This window comes from Sarcophilus harrisii, chromosome 1, assembly GCF_902635505.1.
Source record: "Sarcophilus harrisii chromosome 1, mSarHar1.11, whole genome shotgun sequence".
NCBI lineage: Eukaryota > Metazoa > Chordata > Mammalia > Dasyuromorphia > Dasyuridae > Sarcophilus > Sarcophilus harrisii.
The window spans coordinates 491,528,982-491,547,000 of record NC_045426.1 but is presented as its reverse complement, the minus strand read 5'-3'; the positions used below and the strand labels follow the sequence as shown (position 1 = coordinate 491,547,000).

The following is an 18,019-nucleotide window of genomic DNA, read 5'->3' as shown; positions in this document are numbered from 1 at the left end:
AACTTATTTAGCCATTTCCCAAATAATGGGCATCCACTAAATTTCCAATTTATTGGTACTACAAAAAGGGCTGTCACAAACGTTTTTGTACATGTGGGTTCTTTTTCCTTTTGTTATGATCTCTTTGGAATACGGACTCGTAGACATACTGCTGAATCAAAGGGCACGTACAGTGTGATAGCCCTTTCGGTATAGTTCTATATTGCTCTTCAGAGTGGTTGGATCAGTTCACAACTCCAGTGAGCCAGTTTTTCCACATTCCCTCCCAACATTCATCATCTTTTCCTGGCATCTCAGCCAGTCTGAGAGGTGTAGTGGTAGCCTTGATTTATCTTAATTTGCATTTCTCTGATCAATAGTGATTTTAGAACATTTATTTATAACTAGAAAGAATAGTTTTAATTTCTTCATCTGAAATTTGTTCATATCTTTTGACCATTTATCAATTGGAGAATTCTTTTCTTGTCTGTAATTTCTTTTGTAAACATGAATGGTTTGGAAATATGTTTTTCATGACTGCTTATGAATAACCTATAAAGGGAGAAAATTTGAAATTAAACAATTTTATTTTTTCTAGTTCTATAAAATTTCTTGGCAGTCTGATTCACATAGCATTGAATAAGTAATTCCATATTAATCATGTGGTAAAAGAAAAAAACAACAAAGATATCAAAAAGAAGTATTCTTAATTCTGTATTCAGAGTTCTGGAGGTGGAGATATCACTTTAGCAGCTGAAAAAAAATGGCCTGGAGTTTTGACAAGGTAACTAGCAGATCAGGAAAGTGTTGTAAGCATGTATATACATGAGAAAATCTCATTCTGTCATTAGTGATGAGATAACAGATTTTATAATGGTACAAATTAGATGAATTCAGAACTGGCTGAATGACCTGACCCAAAGCATAGTAACTCACTTAGAGTTATCAATATGTTCCATTTCACCTAATGTTTACTGCAGCAATAAGGTTGATGAGGGGCCTGGAAAGAAAGATTTTTATACGAAAAATACTTTTTCTCCCTTTTTTCCTTGATTCAGAAGATAAAAATTAGGGAAAATGAAGTTACAATTTTTTTTTAAACAATTGCTCAGTTTTTTAGTCATGTCAACTCTTTGTGACCCCACATTGGGGTTTTCTTGACAAGGATTCTATGGTTTATCATTTCCTTTCTCAACTCATGTTACAAATGAGGAAACTGAGGCAAATAGGGTTAAATGATTTGTCCAGTCACACAGAAAGTATGTCTTCCTGACTCTAAACCTCGGACTACATAGCAGTGGTTCCCTTTTGGCCTTTAAAATCAAATACAAACTCTTTTATTTGGCTTTTAAAAGTCCATCTCATCCTGGCCCCAACCTACTTTTCCAGCCTTGATGGACATTACTCTTCCTGTAAGTTCTGTTCAATACACACACAAACTACATCACTGGACTTTTGCACTGGCTCCCCATGCCTAGAATACTTGCACAACTCTCCTTTACATGGGAATCTATACCATGTTCTCATCATATGTATATATGTCCCCAACACCAAGCACAGCTCCAGGAACACAATCAAGACTTAATGAATATGCTGATTGAATGATTGGACCTCAGAAGTTAGAGAAAATTGACAGAAAAGGTTGACTAGAAGTACAGGTGAAGGTGACTAGGATAATAGTTCCTTCAATAGAAATGGGGAAGTCAGGAGAGGGAATGGGAGGAATGACAACATTCTGTTTGGGGCACCGAGTTTGAGATGGGGTTGTGGCATGTAGATGGCAATGTCTCATTGTTAGAAGGAGATGGAATGCTTTGTTCAAGAAAGAAATTATGGGTTCACATTTCAGTTTTCAAGTCATCTGAATAGAGGTTAAATTGAACTCAGAATCAGTCACCAGAGTTGAAAACAGAGATTAATAGATATGGTTCAGAACCTCAGAGAATAATCCTTAGCCAATGGGTATAGGAATGATGATCAGCAAAAGAAACAGAAGAATTAGTCAAAGGAGTAGATGATGAGTGTGCAGAGAGCCAAGGGAGAAGAAAGTAAACGGCATGAGATGATATTTGGAAAGCACTTTGCAAACCATGTATGGTGTTATTCACATAACTCAGAAGTGGATGTGGTTAGCATTATTATGCAGCTTTCTCTAGTAGGGTGGGTGTATTGGAGTCGGATGGTGAGGAAAATTAATAGTTGTGGGGTACTAGGGAGTTTGGCAGGAAGGGAAGGGAACAAGTTAAATAGGAGACAGTGAATGACCAGATCTTGGTACGGCCAAGACAGTGAAGAAAGAAAATGAATTGGGAACAGCCTACTCAACTTAAGAAAACAAGGAGGGATGAATGGTTAAAGAAAAAAAAGGAAGAGGGAGACAAATGTATCTGAACTAAAGGGAACTGCCCTAGACTAGTGGCAAGAATCCTGAACTGGAAATCGAGGACTAGGTCTGAGTGCTGCCTCTGCGCTAATTGTCTGAAAGCTTGAGCAAGACTCATGTCCCTCAGCCTGAGTTTCTTCATCTGTTAAAAAGAAACTGAACTTACATAAACTGATACTAAGTGAAGCAAGCAGAACCAAGAAAACATTGTACAGAGTAACAATGAAATTATGTGAGGATCAACTGTGATTGATGTGGGCCTTCTCAACAATGAGATGATTCAGGGCAATTCCAATACCCTGTGATGGGAGAGCCACCTGTATCCAGAGAGAGAATTATAGAAACTAAAGGTGGATCATCGCATAGCAGTTTCACCTTTTTGTTGTTTTGTTTGCTTGTTTATTTTTTGTGTTTTTTTCCCTCGATATGATTTTTTTTTGTATAGCATGACAAATATGGAAATATGTTTAGAAGAATTGCAATGTTTAACCTCTATCTGATTGCTTATTGTTGTGAGGAGGGAGGAGCAGGGAAGGAGAAACATTTGGAACACAAGGCTTTGCAAAGGTAAATGATGAAAACCATCTTTGCATATATTCAAAACAATAAAATATTCTTTTTTAAAAAAGGAAACTTTGAAAGGCTGAAGGATTCAGATCAACTCAATAACTAATCATTATTACAGATTATGATTAAGCATGTTATACCTGCTTCCTCACAGGTGATGGACTGCATGTGCTACATGAGACAGATTTTTGGACCCTGCCAATGTAGAAATTTGTTTTGTTTGACTATGCATATTTTCTACAAGACTTTTTCTTTTCTTTTTCAGTAGTGGGGTGGAGAGAAAATTGACTTTTGTTCATTGAAAAAAAATTTAATTTAAAAATATTTTCTATATAAACCTAAATTCTAAATTGGTGTTGCCTTGGCTATTACAACTAACTCTGTGTCAAAAATATTAGCTACTTTATGGCTAAAGTAGTTTCTAGGCTCTTTGTCCGATCTGACACATTTGATTCAACAACAGAAAAACTTCTTCAGAAAATTCCAAAAGTGCCATTGGCTATTCTTAATCTATTTCTAATTTTCCGGCATTAATAACTTGTTTAACTAGACCAGGTTTAAATTGCCATTATTTTCTCATTTTTCTTTCATTTTAGTATTGATGCTAGTTTTTAACCTAATAATCCAGTGGTCTGAATTTACAAAAATGGCTGTTTCCTAAATGATTCTCACATCAGTAACAAGTCAATCCTTTCCGTTTCTGCTAAAATATACTCAGTTTAACATTGTGTATGTGAAGTTATTTGATATGTCATTTCAGGTACTTTATAGTTCTCTTCTTAAAGGAAGTATTCATAAGAGTCTATATTTGGTCTCTTTTAGTTTCTTAATCCTGAACAATTTTTCCAACATTTTTGTCATCCTCCCCTGTTCCTACATTTTCATTAAAGTCTTTGAGTATTAATGATAATTGAATTTGGAAAATCTTTTACAGCTCATTGCATAATTCCTCTATCTCTTCATCCTCTGCACCAAATGTTGGCATAAAGCTGCTATTTTCATGGTGGTCTTTTGGCAAATGCTTATCATGAGCTTTCTGCAATAAGTAAATGTCCTATGAAATGAGGTTGCATGTTGCCCTTGAACACAATAGAAAAGCAACTCCTTTATTTGCCTTTCCAAATAGCACCAGGGAACCAATCTGTCCATTAAGCATTTTTCAGGATGACTAAACATGCAGTGTATTGAATAGGGAATCAAACAGTCGGATCTTCACTTAAGAAAAAATAACACTGGAACAGATTGGGATAGTGGGAGACCAAAAAAAAGCGAGAAGTCAATTAAGAGACTGTTGTAACATCCTAGACAAGAGGTGATGAGGGGTCTCAACTAAGTAAAGAGGGAGAGTCAGGTGCTGTGGCAGTAGAAAAAGCATGCCTTTGCAACAGATTGAGTATGTGGGGCAAAAGAGGGCAAGGAATCAGGATTAACATCTACTCAAGATTAGAAGAATGGTCCCTTTGACAGAAATAGGGAAGTCTAAAATAGGGGAATGGATTTGGTTTTGGATGTGTTGAGTTATGAAATGTTTATTGGAATGTTCAATAGACAACTTTTGATTCAGGACTGGAATTTGGAGAAGAATAGGTGCTAAAATTTAAGCCTATGAATTAACTTCTATTAATTATTCATTATGTGCCAGACACTATGCTGAGTATTTTACAAATATTATCTTATTTGATCTTCACAACAACCCTTTCAGCTTCAGTTTACTCAGCTATAAAATGGGGATAACATTAGCAAATACCTCCCAGGATTGTTGTGAGGATCAAATGAGATAACATACTATGTAAACTTTACAGTTATATGTAAATGTTAGCTACTATTAAGTGCAGGCCTGACCATATCACCTCCGTTTTATTTAATAAATGTCAATCCAGGATTAAATTTTTTTAAAAAATCATGTTATGGCTTTTAAAGCCTTTTATAATGGATCTCTTCCAACCTTTCCAGTCTTCTTATACCTTGTTTTCTTCTCCCCTCCTTCCTCCCCAATACTTTGTGACCTGTAATACCAAGCTCCCGGTTGTTCCTTGCACAAGAAAACATTACTCTTTTACTCTCTCTCTTTGCCTATTGGGCCAGCGACAATCTTGTCACTGAATTCTGGATAACTTCGGCGGACAGAGTGAGGCTGATAATGGGCAGTTCTGCTTCACTTAAACCCAATTCACTTGCAAGTCAATCATTTTTTGCAAGTTTCATCCATCTTTCGATGCCATTGGTCCTCTTAGAGAATAAAGCAATCGCTTTGCTTGGGCCACTCTCCAGTCTCTGCCTCCTGGCATCCCTCAAATCCCCACCTTCTAAAAAGAAGCCTTTCCCAGTCCTCCTTGATGTTAGGACCTTCGGTTATTTTCCTATCTCATGCATGCGTGAATATATGTGTGTGTAGATATAATATATAGACACAAACACATGTGCATGCTTACCTACCTGCATATATACACCCATATACATCTAAACATTAATACAGATATCATTTGTACCTAGTTTGCAGTGGACTCCCATCCACCATTAGACAGTAAGCCCGTTGAGAACAAGGGCTGTCTTTTGCCACTCTTTGTATCTCCAATGTTTAGCACAATACCTGGCCCATCAGGCACTTAATAAATCTGTTGTCTTTATTGTTAATCAAGGAATGGGTTGTTGCTTGTTCATTGTTGCTGTGCTATTGTTATTGATCATTGCATTATGACTGACATCATTCGCTGTACTATTGCCGCTATTGTTAATTGTTGTAATGGTATTAATCAGATTATTGCCGAAGGTTGTACTATTGCTATTGCTATTAGGTGTGTTATTGATTATATTTATTGTTATTTGTTGTAGTAGCAGTTTCGTTGTTAATTGTTCTTCCTGTTCCTCGGAGATCCCTCCTTTCCGAGGGCTGTATATCCTTCCATCGCACCCTGGCATTCCCGTTCTTGGACGCACCAGGAGGCCGGAGGCCCCGTCGCACGTCATCATGCGACGTCATCGGGGGCGTTCGGTGGGCCCCGCTACCGATCGAGAGCCAGGCCCTCGCCCTTTTAAGAGCGGAGGCGGTCAGGGTCACGTGGCACAAAGGGGTGGGGCCGAGGCACCAGGAAGCGGCCTCCTGCTCCCGGAGCTGTAACCGGGGCCGCCGCTGCCACTGCCTTCCCTGCAGCCCCTTACGTATAGCCCCGTGTGCTCCGCTGCGCTCGAGGATCGGCCCGGCTCCCCCGCGGGGGTCCGAGCGGAGCTGCCGCCCGCCGAGATGAGCGAGGAGGAGGAGGACTATTACCTGGAGCTGTGCGAGCGGCCGGTGCACTTCGAGAAGGCGAATCCCGTCAACTGCGTCTTTTTCGATGAGGCCAACAAGCAGGTCCGGGCGGGCGAGGGGGGAGGGGCGCGGGAGGGGGCGGAGTCAGGGGCGGGGCCGGGGGCGATGCTCGCGCCCTGCGGGGCGGGGGAGGGGAGCAGGGTAAAGGGTGAAAACTCCTCTAGTTATCTTGGATTTTCTTTGCACGCTCTCCACCCGAACCCTGGAAGGCGTTCGGGGGACTTAAGGTGGGGAAACGGAGGTTCAGAGAGGCTAGTCGGTTGGCCCATGCTCCCGCAGCTAAATGAATGGCCCGCGGAGGCAATGGCCCTGGGCCTCGGCCGGAGTCCTCACGTCGGCGTGTCTCCGTGCCGCTTCTGCTTGAAGCCTTTAGGGGACGGGGAGCTCCCCGCCTCCCGAAGACAGATCGCGCTGCTTCGCGATACCTCGGAAGTCTTTCCTCCCTGGAACTTGCGCCTGTTCCTCGTCCCGCATGGGGCTAAGAGGAGCGAGCTAATCAGTTTTCCAAAGGATAGTCCTAAAAAGACTCCAAAACGGGCCGTGAGATCCTAAACTTAAAGCAAAAGCCACTTTTTAATGCAGCAAAAGCTGCGCGTTACGGAGGAGGAAACTGAGGCTGAGAGAGGTTAAGTGGTCAGCCTAGGGTCACACAACCACCAGGCATCCAAGGCGGCATTTGCATTCATTTCTCAATGACCTCACTCACTTCTGTCTATTCATCAACCCACCTGTCTCCCAAAATAAAAGCAGTCTGGCTCCTTCTCCGAGGTAAATGTCTCCTTTCCTCAGCTAGACACAATCCGGCTTATCACTTACTCCTGAAATCGGACTGAACAAAATATTTCCAGAGACTGTCTGACTAGGTGTGAATGAATGGGATAATAGCCCCATATACCAGACTCCTCCTAAGGAAGTTTAAAATTGCCTCATTGTCTTGCTTGTCAACTCAAAATTTGGTTCATTTTGAATTTAAAAGTCCGTATCCTTCTTCCCTCCCCCCCCAAAAAAAAAAAAAAAAAAAAACCTCTCCCATCATGTACTTTGTAAGGTCGAATATTTGAACTGAAATATAAAAATTTACATTTTTATCTTAGTAGATTTGATTCAGCATCCTAGTTGCTTTTGTCTGACTCTTGACTTTTACCCTGTGTGCAGGCCCATCCTTTCTACCTCTCTTTTTTTTTTTAATTTTTATTTAATAGCCTTTTATTTACAGGTTATTTGCATGGGTAACTTTACAGCATTAACAATTGCCAAACCTCTTGTTCCAATTTTTCACCTCTTACCCCCCACCCCCTCCCCTAGATGGCAGGATGACCAGTAGATGTTAAATATATTAAAATATAAATTAGATACACAATAAGTATACATGACCAAAACGTTATTTTGCTGTACAAAAAGAATCAGACTCTGAAATATTGTACAATTAGCTTGTGAAGGAAATCAAAAATGCAGGTGTGCATAAATATAGGGATTGGGAATTCAATGTAATGGTTTTTAGTCATCTCCCAGAGTTCTTTTTCTGGGTATAGCTAGTTCAGTTCATTACTGCTCCATTAGAAATGATTTGGTTGATCTCGTTGCTGAGGATGGCCAGGTCCATCAGAACTGGTCATCATATAGTATTGTTGTTGAAGTATATAATGATCTCCTGGTCCTGCTCATTTCACTCAGCATCAGTTCGTGTAAGTCTCTCCAGGCCTTTCTGAAATCATCCTGTTGGTCATTTCTTACAGAACAGTAATATTCCATAATTTTCATATACCACAATTTATTCAGCCATTCTCCAACTGATGGACATCCATTCAGTTTCCAGTTTCTAGCCACTACAAAAAGGGCTGCCACAAACATTCGTGCACATACAGGTCCCTTTCCCTTCTTTATAATCTCTTTGGGATATAATCCCAGTAGTAACACTGCTGGATCAAAGGGTATGCACAGTTTGATAACTTTTTGAGCATAGTTCCAAACTACTCTCCAAAATGGTTGGATTCGTTCACAACTCCACCAACAATGAATCAATGTCCCAGTTTTCCCACATCCCCTCCAACAATCATCATTATTTTTTCCTGTCATCTTAGCCAATCTGACAGGTGTGTAGTGGTATCTTAGAGTTGTCTTAATTTGCATTTCTCTGATTAATAATGACTTGGAGCATCTTTTCATATGACTAGAAATAGTTTCAATTTCTTCATCTGAGAATTGTCTGTTCATATCCTTTGACCATTTTTCAATTGGAGAATGGCTTGATTTTTTATAAATTAGAGTTAATTCTCTATATATTTTGGAAATGAGGCCTTTATCAGAACCTTTGACTGTAAAAATATTTTCCCAGTTTATTGCTTCCCTTCTAATCTTGTCTGCATTAGTTTTGTTTGTACAAAAACTTTTCAGTTTGGTATAATCGAAAATTTTCTATTTTGTGATCAGTAATGATCTCTAGTTCTGCTTTGGTCATAAAGACCTTCCCCTTCCACAGGTCTGAGAGGTAAACTATCCTATGTTCCTCTAATTTATTAATAATTTCATTCTTTATGCCCTAGGTCATGAACCCATTTTGACCTTATCTTGGTGTACGGCGTTAAGTATGGATCAATGCCTAGTTTCTGCCATATTAGTTTCCAATTTTCCCAGCAATTTTTATCAAACAGTACTTTCTACCTCTCTTATGTCAGCAAAACTGGTAATACGTCATCTCCTATTTTATCCTAGTCACTGATACAGTTATCAAACGTGGAAGGAATAAGCAGAGATTCTTAGGGCACTCAACTAAAGCCAACCTTTCAAGCCTGTCTACTGCTACTACTATTTGGGTTGGGCCATTCATTCAATTCTAAATTCACCTAAATATACTTTAAATCTCTCTCACAACTCTATCTTTTCTACAAGAATAGCATGAGTGACTTTATGAAGAGATTTGTTCACATTTAGGCCAAGTTTAAAGCTTTTCCTTGCCTGGCAGATTAGTGACCCTGACAAAAATGGGAATGAGTCCAAAGACCAATAATGGTTTGACAATCTTATCTGCCAGTTCTTTTGATGCTCCAGCACATAGCTGATCTAGGCCTAATGAACACATCAAGAGTAGTTTCTTGCTTAGATTGAGCATCATTTTATTGGCCACTTTTGTGCATGTCCTTTAGGGTGCTCTAGGCTTAACATTTCCTGCCCACCAGAAGCTCACATTCTTTGTGGAAAAACAACATGTACATAGAAAGTTAAATAATTTTACTGGATTTGATTTTGTGCATTCAGACTTTTTTTTTTTTTTTTTAAATTTAATAGCCTTTTATTTACAGGTTATATGCATGGGTAACTTTACAGCATTAACAATTGCCAAACCTCTTGTTCCAATTTTTCACCTCTTACCCCCCCACCTCCTCCCCTAGATGGCAGGATGACCAGTAGATGTTAAATATATTAAAATATAAATTAGATACACAGTAAGTATACATGACCAAAACGTTATTTTGCTGTACAAAAAGAATCAGACTTTGAAATATTGTACAATTAGCTTGTGAAGGAAATCAAAAATGCAGGTGGGCATAGATATAGGGATTGGGAATTCAATGTAATGGTTTTTCAGACTTTTATTCTTGAGAGGTTCCCATTCCCGTGAACTGAAATATCCCCTATAGAATTTCAGCCAGTGGGATCCAACTGATTTTTTTAACCCTGGGAAATCTGCTTTCCTGAAATTTGTGGTACATATTAGACTATTTTGAGTTTCATCTCTCTTACAAACTATTAAGATGGAATAGTTACCTCCTCTTAAAGATTCCCATCAGTTCCACTCTTGCAGTAAAATTCAGGTTTCTTTACAAGTCTAGAATTGTTTCTACTATATATGATATTCTGAGCTTTGCAGAGTGATTGTGTGGGTTATGAATGTAGAGCTCAGTGGGTTTACTGACCTAAATTTGGAAGGAAGTTGAGGAGTCTGGGAAGTCTGTAAAAGTGGGGAAAGATCACGGATCTGACCTGGGCAAGAATGAAAATAAGTAAAAAGGACAGCATCAGAATAGGTTTGTAGAAGTTCTATAGAGGAAGATTTGGGACTATACTGGAGTACCCATGATAGTTGGGTGCTAGGATCTTAGACAAATACTATGAAAAGAATTGGGGCTACATCCCCCTAAGTCATACCCTTTAAATTTCACCTGCTCTTTTCTTGATAAGGCTGCCCTGGTTTGGGTCTAATTAATAGAATGTGCTGAAAGGGATCTTAAAGATCATGTAATAACCAGTTACTCATTTTACAAATGAAACTGCATTGTCAGTACCATTTCTTATCCTCTTATTCTTCACAAAGCCTTCAAATTCCTCTACTCCCACTGGAGGAGAAAAAATCTGACCATCACAACTGCCAGAAGGAGGTCTGAAGAAGACAGTATGAGAAGAAACCTGTGGTTAAATATACCTAGTTTCCTATATGCTGATCCTGAAGGACACCATACTTTCCATAGTCATTTGTTTCTTCTAGTACGCAACTGGGGAGGGAAATAATTTTCTATTCTAAGAGATTTAATTTCATCATTGTCCAAACTAAGCCAGTACTATAGACGTAACTCAAAACTTTTGTGTGTGTGTGTGTGAAGGCATTGTTTTCATAGACGTTAGAGGACTTCAAGTCATTTTTAGTCATGTTTTGTTAATAATGATTTTTTTTTATTAGTTGAGTCCTACTTTCGTGTTTTTCATGGTTCTAATGTGACTATGGTCTCAGGGCATATACCAGCGGAGAGCAAGCTCTCTGCCAGATCCTATCAAACTTGAAATATTCCAAGTACTGGCCCTGTGATGGCCAAGGACCAATCAAGTTAAGAACAAAAAAGCTTAACACCAAGTTGACCCCAGAATAATGATTTTTTTCAACCACAACTTTTGAAGACCAACAGTTGTGTCATCAAAGTGTTTCAACCAGAACCATGGAGGGAGGATTCATACCCATGATATCATAGGTATCTGAAGTACTAATGGCTTTTGGTTAAAATTTGAATTAAGGAATTTAAAAATTCAAGCTTGTTCTACCATCATTTTTACAAAGAGAAAAACAGTAGAGAAATGTGCTGTGTTCAAATTTGCAGAAGGAACCAGTAATGGATCATCCTTGATTCCTTATCATCTTGTGTGAGATGTTAGCATTATGGTTGTGATATTTTGAGTTGATGTATTCGTTTCTCAGAACACGTTTAAATCTCCCAATCATCTGTAGGTACGGTTTGAATGATTAGAAGCATTTTAGGTTAACTCTATATCAGAAGCCTCAAACTGGGTAAAAATAGACACCTAAGAGTACTACTACAAAATAAAACTTAATTAGCATTTTTAAACTATGAAATATCCTTTGAAAGTTCAGACTACTAAAATTAACTTCAAACCTTTTTCAGGTGTTTGCTGTTCGATCTGGTGGGGCTACTGGAGTGGTTGTTAAAGGACCAGAGGATAGGAGTCCCATCTCATTTAGGTAACAGTATTAACTGTGTTATGGCCTCTTCAAAATATTTTCAACACTTAAGCAAATGTGGTAACTACCAACTATCCTCTGCTCTCAGTAATATAGTTCAGATTTTCTGAACCTATTTGTCTTTTCTTCTTGACTAGAACAATCTATTGTTAGGTTTGCAGCAGTCGTTGAGACAAGTCATTGAGAGTAGGATGGGAAATTTGGGACTAAGGTCCTACCATTTCAGGTGCTTGCTTAGTAATACTGTATATTGTGGGGACACCCATTGGTAGGTTTGCTGACCTCCCAAGACCTCTTTATTTCTGCTTCCTTATCTGGCTTATGTCTTTCCATGTATTTTGTCTGTGAAGAATATTGGATGACTTTTATATAGCAATTTAAATTTCACAAAGTGTTTTACATACATTATCTCCTCTGATTCTCACAGCAGTCCTGTGATGTAGGTATGACAATTGTTACCCCACTTTTACAGGATTAGGAACTGTGAAGGAGTTTCTGTGCCATGTTTCTCATGAAACAGTATTGTAAGAGAAAAGTGTTTCTTCCCTCTGACAAAAAGAGAAACTGATTGTGATTATTGTGGGATTATATGTGTGATTTATTGTGGGATTATTGTGGGAAAAAAGTATTTTAATGCCACCCACTTTGGATCCTCAGTCTATCTCCTTAGGTTAAAGATGGGAGACTTGGATCTAGGAGTGGATTGTATAGATTAAAAACTTGAAGGCTGGGGCAGGTGGGTGGTGGTGCAGTGGGTAGAGCAGCAGCCCTGAAGTCAGGACTTGAGTTCAAATCTGGCCTCAGACATTTAACACTTCCTACCTCGGTGACTCTGGGCAAGTTACTTAACCCCAGTTGCCTCAGCAAAAAACAACAATAAACTTGAAGGCAGTAATCTTGTCTTACTCGTTTATTTGACAATGTTAAGATATAGGACAACTTTGAATGTAGCTTCTATCTCTGAAAGGAATACCTCACCTTTTATTTTAGTAAGATATCCAAGCAACTATTCAAAAACACTCATCAAGCATCTATTGTGTGTCAGACACTGTGCTAACTGCTTAGGGTACAGATAAAAAGTGATCTTGATCACAAGCTTGACTTGGGCTTTTACAAATGAAAAAGTTGTGCCTTAAATCTTATATTGTGTGTTGTTAATAGGAAATAGCTTTTGAATTAGATAGAAAACTTAGTTTTCCCTTTTGTTACTCAGGTTCTGCTAATCCACAAAGATATTGGCAAGAAATGTAGTTATCAAAAAAATATAATCTCAAATATGATTTGGTATAGTTAGTTTTTGAGTTATGTTGATGCCTTTTGTTTTTATACCCTAGTCTTCCTGATAATAGTCCTCTACCTCAAAAGAAGTTTCTCTTGTAACAATAAAAATCACTTTAGCAAAACCAACTGATGTAGCAGCCATGACAGTATATTCAACTTTTCCAAACCCATTAATTCCCAATTTCTCAGTAGAATAGAGTATGTTCCATACTATGCCTTTTTGAACCAAAATTGTTCACTACATTTCATCTATGTGTATTTGCATTTTAGTATTAATTTTACTTGAATTTGTAAATGGTGTATATTGTTTTCATGCCCCTTCTCCCCCTGTATAATGACTCATTTAGCTTTCCAACATTTTCCTGAATTGCTTATGTTTCTCATTTCACACAGTATAATGATGACATTACATTTATTTACTATAATTACATATAATTTACTATAATACTATAATTATAGTATAATTTATCTTAAACTGATTGATACCTACCTTGTTTCCAGGTTTTTTGCAACCACAAAAAGTGTTGCCACATATATTTTAATGTATGTGGTACCCTTCTTTCTGTCTTTGATCTTCTTTGTGTTTATTAACAGTAAGAAGATCTCTGGAAGATAAGGAGTAGACAGTTTGGTATTTTTGTATAATTTTTAATTGTTTTCCAGAACAATTAGGCTAATTAACAGGTCCGCCAATAGTGTGTTGATATGCCAATCTTTGATATTGACTATTACCATCTTTTATTACCTTGTTTAACTTGAGGGGCATACAGTAAAACCTGAAAGTCATTTTTATTTGCATGTATTTTATAGAGATTTGAAGCATTTCTTCTTATAATTATTGATAATTTTTTCATTTTTTAAGAAATTCTGTATCTATATCCTTTGACCACTTTCCTATTGGGGAATTGCTCTTAATCTAATAGGTTTGTGATAATTCCCTATATTTACATGGGATAATAAATTTTTATTGGAGATGCATGTTGCAAAGATTTGTCCCCACTCAGCTGCTTCATTTCTATCTTAGCGCATTAATTTTGTTAACACACAAGTTCTAACTTTATTATGTTTTATTCTTTGTGATTTCTCCTATCTGGTTATGAATTCCACCTATGCTTAGTTCTAAAAAGTATTACCTTAATTTCTTTTCTAATTTTTATAATGATGTGACCTTATATTTAGGCTGCTTATCCATTTGTAGCTTACTGTGGTATTTTGGTTCAACTGTGAAGTTGCTTTTCAGAAGTTCTTGTAGTTTATACACAAATATACAAACTCCTAAGAGTTTATATTTTGGGGCTTATTGAATACGAAGCTAAAGGGACCTTTTGCTTCTATTGGTATTGATATTGGTTTGTCTGATCTCTTCCATTGGTCTACCCTTTCTATTCTTTTAATTATTAATATTTTATTTCATATTAATTTTATTGTTTATATAATTTTCATGTTACATATAATACAGTATTCATGTAAAATAGAATATTTTTCACTTGGTTGCCAATTAAATTGTTTGAAAAATGGTTCTACTGTGAATCCATAAAAAACATAATTTTAATGATTAAGAAGATTAATTAACAAATCAGTTAATTAATTAATTGAATGATTTTCCTGAATATCTCTCATGTGTACTGGAACAATGATAATTTCAAGAATTCTTTGCTTCCACTGAAGTCTTACTGTATTCTTTCCTTTCAAAGGATGGAAGACAAAGGGGAAGTGAAATGTATCAAGTTTTCCTTGGGAAATAAGATATTGGCTGTTCAGAGAACCGCAAAGACTGTGGTAAGAATCCCTCATGAATTCTACATGAAGTAAAATGCATTAGTAACATTTTGGAAAAGGATGAATTGTAAAAATCGAATGTTGAGGGAACTTATACTTTTTTGGTGAAATGCATATGTTTATGTTGCATGTTTTGGGGTCCTATGAATCTTTTGGAGATTAGATTTGGAGATTGCCATAACCAAGGCATTTGGTTAAACAGAAGTCTATGGCTTAAGTAATTTGTCATGTTGTGACTTCTAGGCATTACATTTTAGTGACCTAGACTTAATATATTTTGTATTGCTAGCCTAATAACCAACACAGATGTCACATATGAAATTTTTTCTTTTGGATCAATTTATGTGAGTTACTCTAAACTACTCTTTCTGACTAGAAGCTGACTTTAACCAAGATAGGGGATTCAAGTTAAGGGTACCTAATGACACACCTTGAATGGGGTAAAAATTTTACGATTTGGAATAATAGAAAGAACTTTCCATTGATTTATAAATGTTAATTCATTAACTTTGTTGCCTATGGCAGTATATCACCTCAGCTGGAAGAAACTACTTTTTAAAACTAGGTTGTTCCAGATAGCAATGGGATGATTATATGAACATTATTTTGTGGATTGGATGTTTGGGAATATAATTTTCTATATTATCTTTTCTATATATGAGTCCTCAGAATTGAATGGGGTCCACATAGTAATTAATAAATGTACATGGTAGTTTTTTCAAAGTGAAAATATAAGTTCCTTAAAAATTGAATGGATGCCCATCGATTGGAGAATGGCTGAGTTAATTATGGTATATGAATGTTAGGGAATATTATTGTTCTGTAAGAAATGACCAGCAGGATGAATACAGAGAGACTTGGAGAGACTTACATGAACTGATGCTCAGTGAAATGAGCAGAACCAGGAGATCATTATACACTTCAACAACAATACTATATGAGGATCAATTCTGATGGAAGTTATCTTCGGCAATGAGAGGATCCAATTCAGTTCCAATTGATCAGTGATGAACAGAACCAGCTACACCCAGCAAAAGAACACTGGGAAACGAGTGTGGGCTACTTACATTTTTGTTTTTCTTCCCAGGTTATTTTTATCTTTCTAAATCCAAATTTTCTTGTGTAATAAGAGAACTGTATAAATATATACACATATATTATAGTATTTAAGATATAGTTTAACATTTTTTAACATGTATGAGACTGCCTGCTATCTAGGGGAGGGGGTGGAGGTAAGAAAGGGAAAAGTTGGAACAGAAGTATTTGCAAGGGTCAGTGTTGAAAAATTACCCATACATATGTTCTGTCAATAAAAAGCTATAATAAAAAAAAAAAAGAAAGAAAGAAAATATAAGTTCCTTCCATCTCTAAAAAAAAAAAAAAGATCAATAATTTATTAAACATTTTCCATTAATGTAAATGCTTTAGAATTAAAGAATACATATGATTTTCTCTTAAATTTTATCTGGAAAGAATGGATCTGTACTTTTGTCAAAATCTTATAGCAATTATAAGCCCATAACATTATGACTTAAACAAACATTGAACAACGTGCTAAAGCTACACTGGCCCGTGAGAAGTCATTGACCCTGGTATCAGAGGCCTTGGATTCATATGCTGCCTCTGTTACTTGCTGCTCTTGTGGCCTTAGGAATAGCAATCTGTTTCTGACCTTAGTTTCTACATCTGTGAAATGAGGGGGTGGCCCAGATAAGTTCTACAGGCCTTTTCAAACCTAAATTTGGGATTTTTTAAAATGAACCCACTGTGTAAAAAGCTGTATGATGAGGAAAATTCGAACAGAAAGACACAATTTCTGTCACGGAGCTTTACATACTTACAGAATGGAGAATCTTATCACTCAGATTTTTGCTTTGTTTGCAAAGCATACTATCATACTCATTCAGTTGCTGAGTATTGTCAAAATTTTTAGGTAATCTGAATTTATTATCAATGTTATCATAATGTCTTTTTCTCCAGTAAGGGAGTAAGAATACTTTTGACTTCAGTCTTATAGCTGGTATTCCCAAGAGCTTACTTTGAGCATTAATTGCATTTTGTTTTCTTTCAGGATTTTTTGAACTTTCTCCCTGATTGTCCTCATCTGGAATATACACAAGAATGCAAGGTACATGCATATGTTGTCAATTTGGTAGCCTTGGGCATGGCAGTTTCTTGAATCTGTGTTTTTTTAGAGTGATCTATGATAAAATGTTCTTTATAACATAATCAGGTAGAGATTTTAGAAGTTATTTTTCACCTATGTCTGTACTCCTACCTTCTAGTTAAAGCTCCGGAAATTTAACTTTTATTTTCTTTTTCTTCTTCCTTTAGTTTTTGTTCCTTGATTAGTTTCACTTATTGGTCGTTGATTTTAGTGATAGAAAACTTGTAAGATCCTTAGCCAGCAGTGGTAGTGTGGCATGCTGGAATGCTTTTTGGGGTGGGGGAAGGATGGAAATTCCATCTTCACTCAGTCAGAGTAGGCTTTCCCCACAGGAAGGGAGCATTTTACTTAATGAGTGGATCTCCCCAGCCAAGATCCTCTATAGAGAACCAATGGCTTTTTTTTCCTTTTTTTTTTTTTTTTTTAAAGAATAGAGTCATTTAGCCATATTGCTCCTATGGCCTCTTTCTTAACCTTAGTATGATTCTGACTGACTATTTACTTTAATTTCCTTCCTTTATTTTTTTTAATGAGTTGCTAGGCTAGTAGATTAAAGAAATGTCATTGTGTGAATTTTTATTTTAAGAAAACATTTGATAGAATCTTTCTCTAAATCCTGTTAACAAGAAAAATGTGTTTTAGCTGGTTATAGGTTTAGGAAAAAATCAAAACTAGTCGAGTGGATCCCAAAAGAATATGGATTGTTATTTCTAGTATGCAGTGACAGGGCTTTGCCATCAGTCCTGACCTACTCTTGTTTATTTTTACATAAAGAATTAAATCTTGGCAAAATATTTGATGCCTTTTACTGTTGCCAAATTCTTTGTAACCCCCACATTCAGTTACAGTTTAAGAAGTTTTGGTGTAGAGCAAAGACATTGGTGTTGAAAAAAATCAGGGCATTCTAGGGAGTTTAGGTGAGCCATAGGGCAGGGAGTGTCAGCCTCAAATGCTGCATATTGACTTAGAAAACCACAAATTGACATTATATTGCCTTTTAATTATTTTATTAAACACCTTATAATTACATTTTAATCTCCTTCAGGGAGTATGATGTTTATTCTGCTGTCAGGTGCATGAAGGGACTGT

General features: G+C 36.9%; 1 protein-coding gene across 1 annotated transcript in view; it reads left to right on the top strand.

Moving 5' to 3' along the window:
• Nucleotides 1-6,036: 6,036 nt before the first annotated feature.
• Nucleotides 6,037-18,019, top strand: part of RMC1 (regulator of MON1-CCZ1) — a 28,338-nt gene continuing 16,355 nt past the window's right edge. Inside the window, exons 1-4 of the mRNA XM_012541507.3 lie at nucleotides 6,037-6,278; nucleotides 11,627-11,703; nucleotides 14,679-14,763; nucleotides 16,835-16,891. Of these exons, the coding sequence (XP_012396961.1) occupies nucleotides 6,171-6,278; nucleotides 11,627-11,703; nucleotides 14,679-14,763; nucleotides 16,835-16,891 (327 nt within the window). The 5' untranslated portion in view covers nucleotides 6,037-6,170. The remainder of the gene's footprint in view (nucleotides 6,279-11,626; nucleotides 11,704-14,678; nucleotides 14,764-16,834; nucleotides 16,892-18,019) is intronic.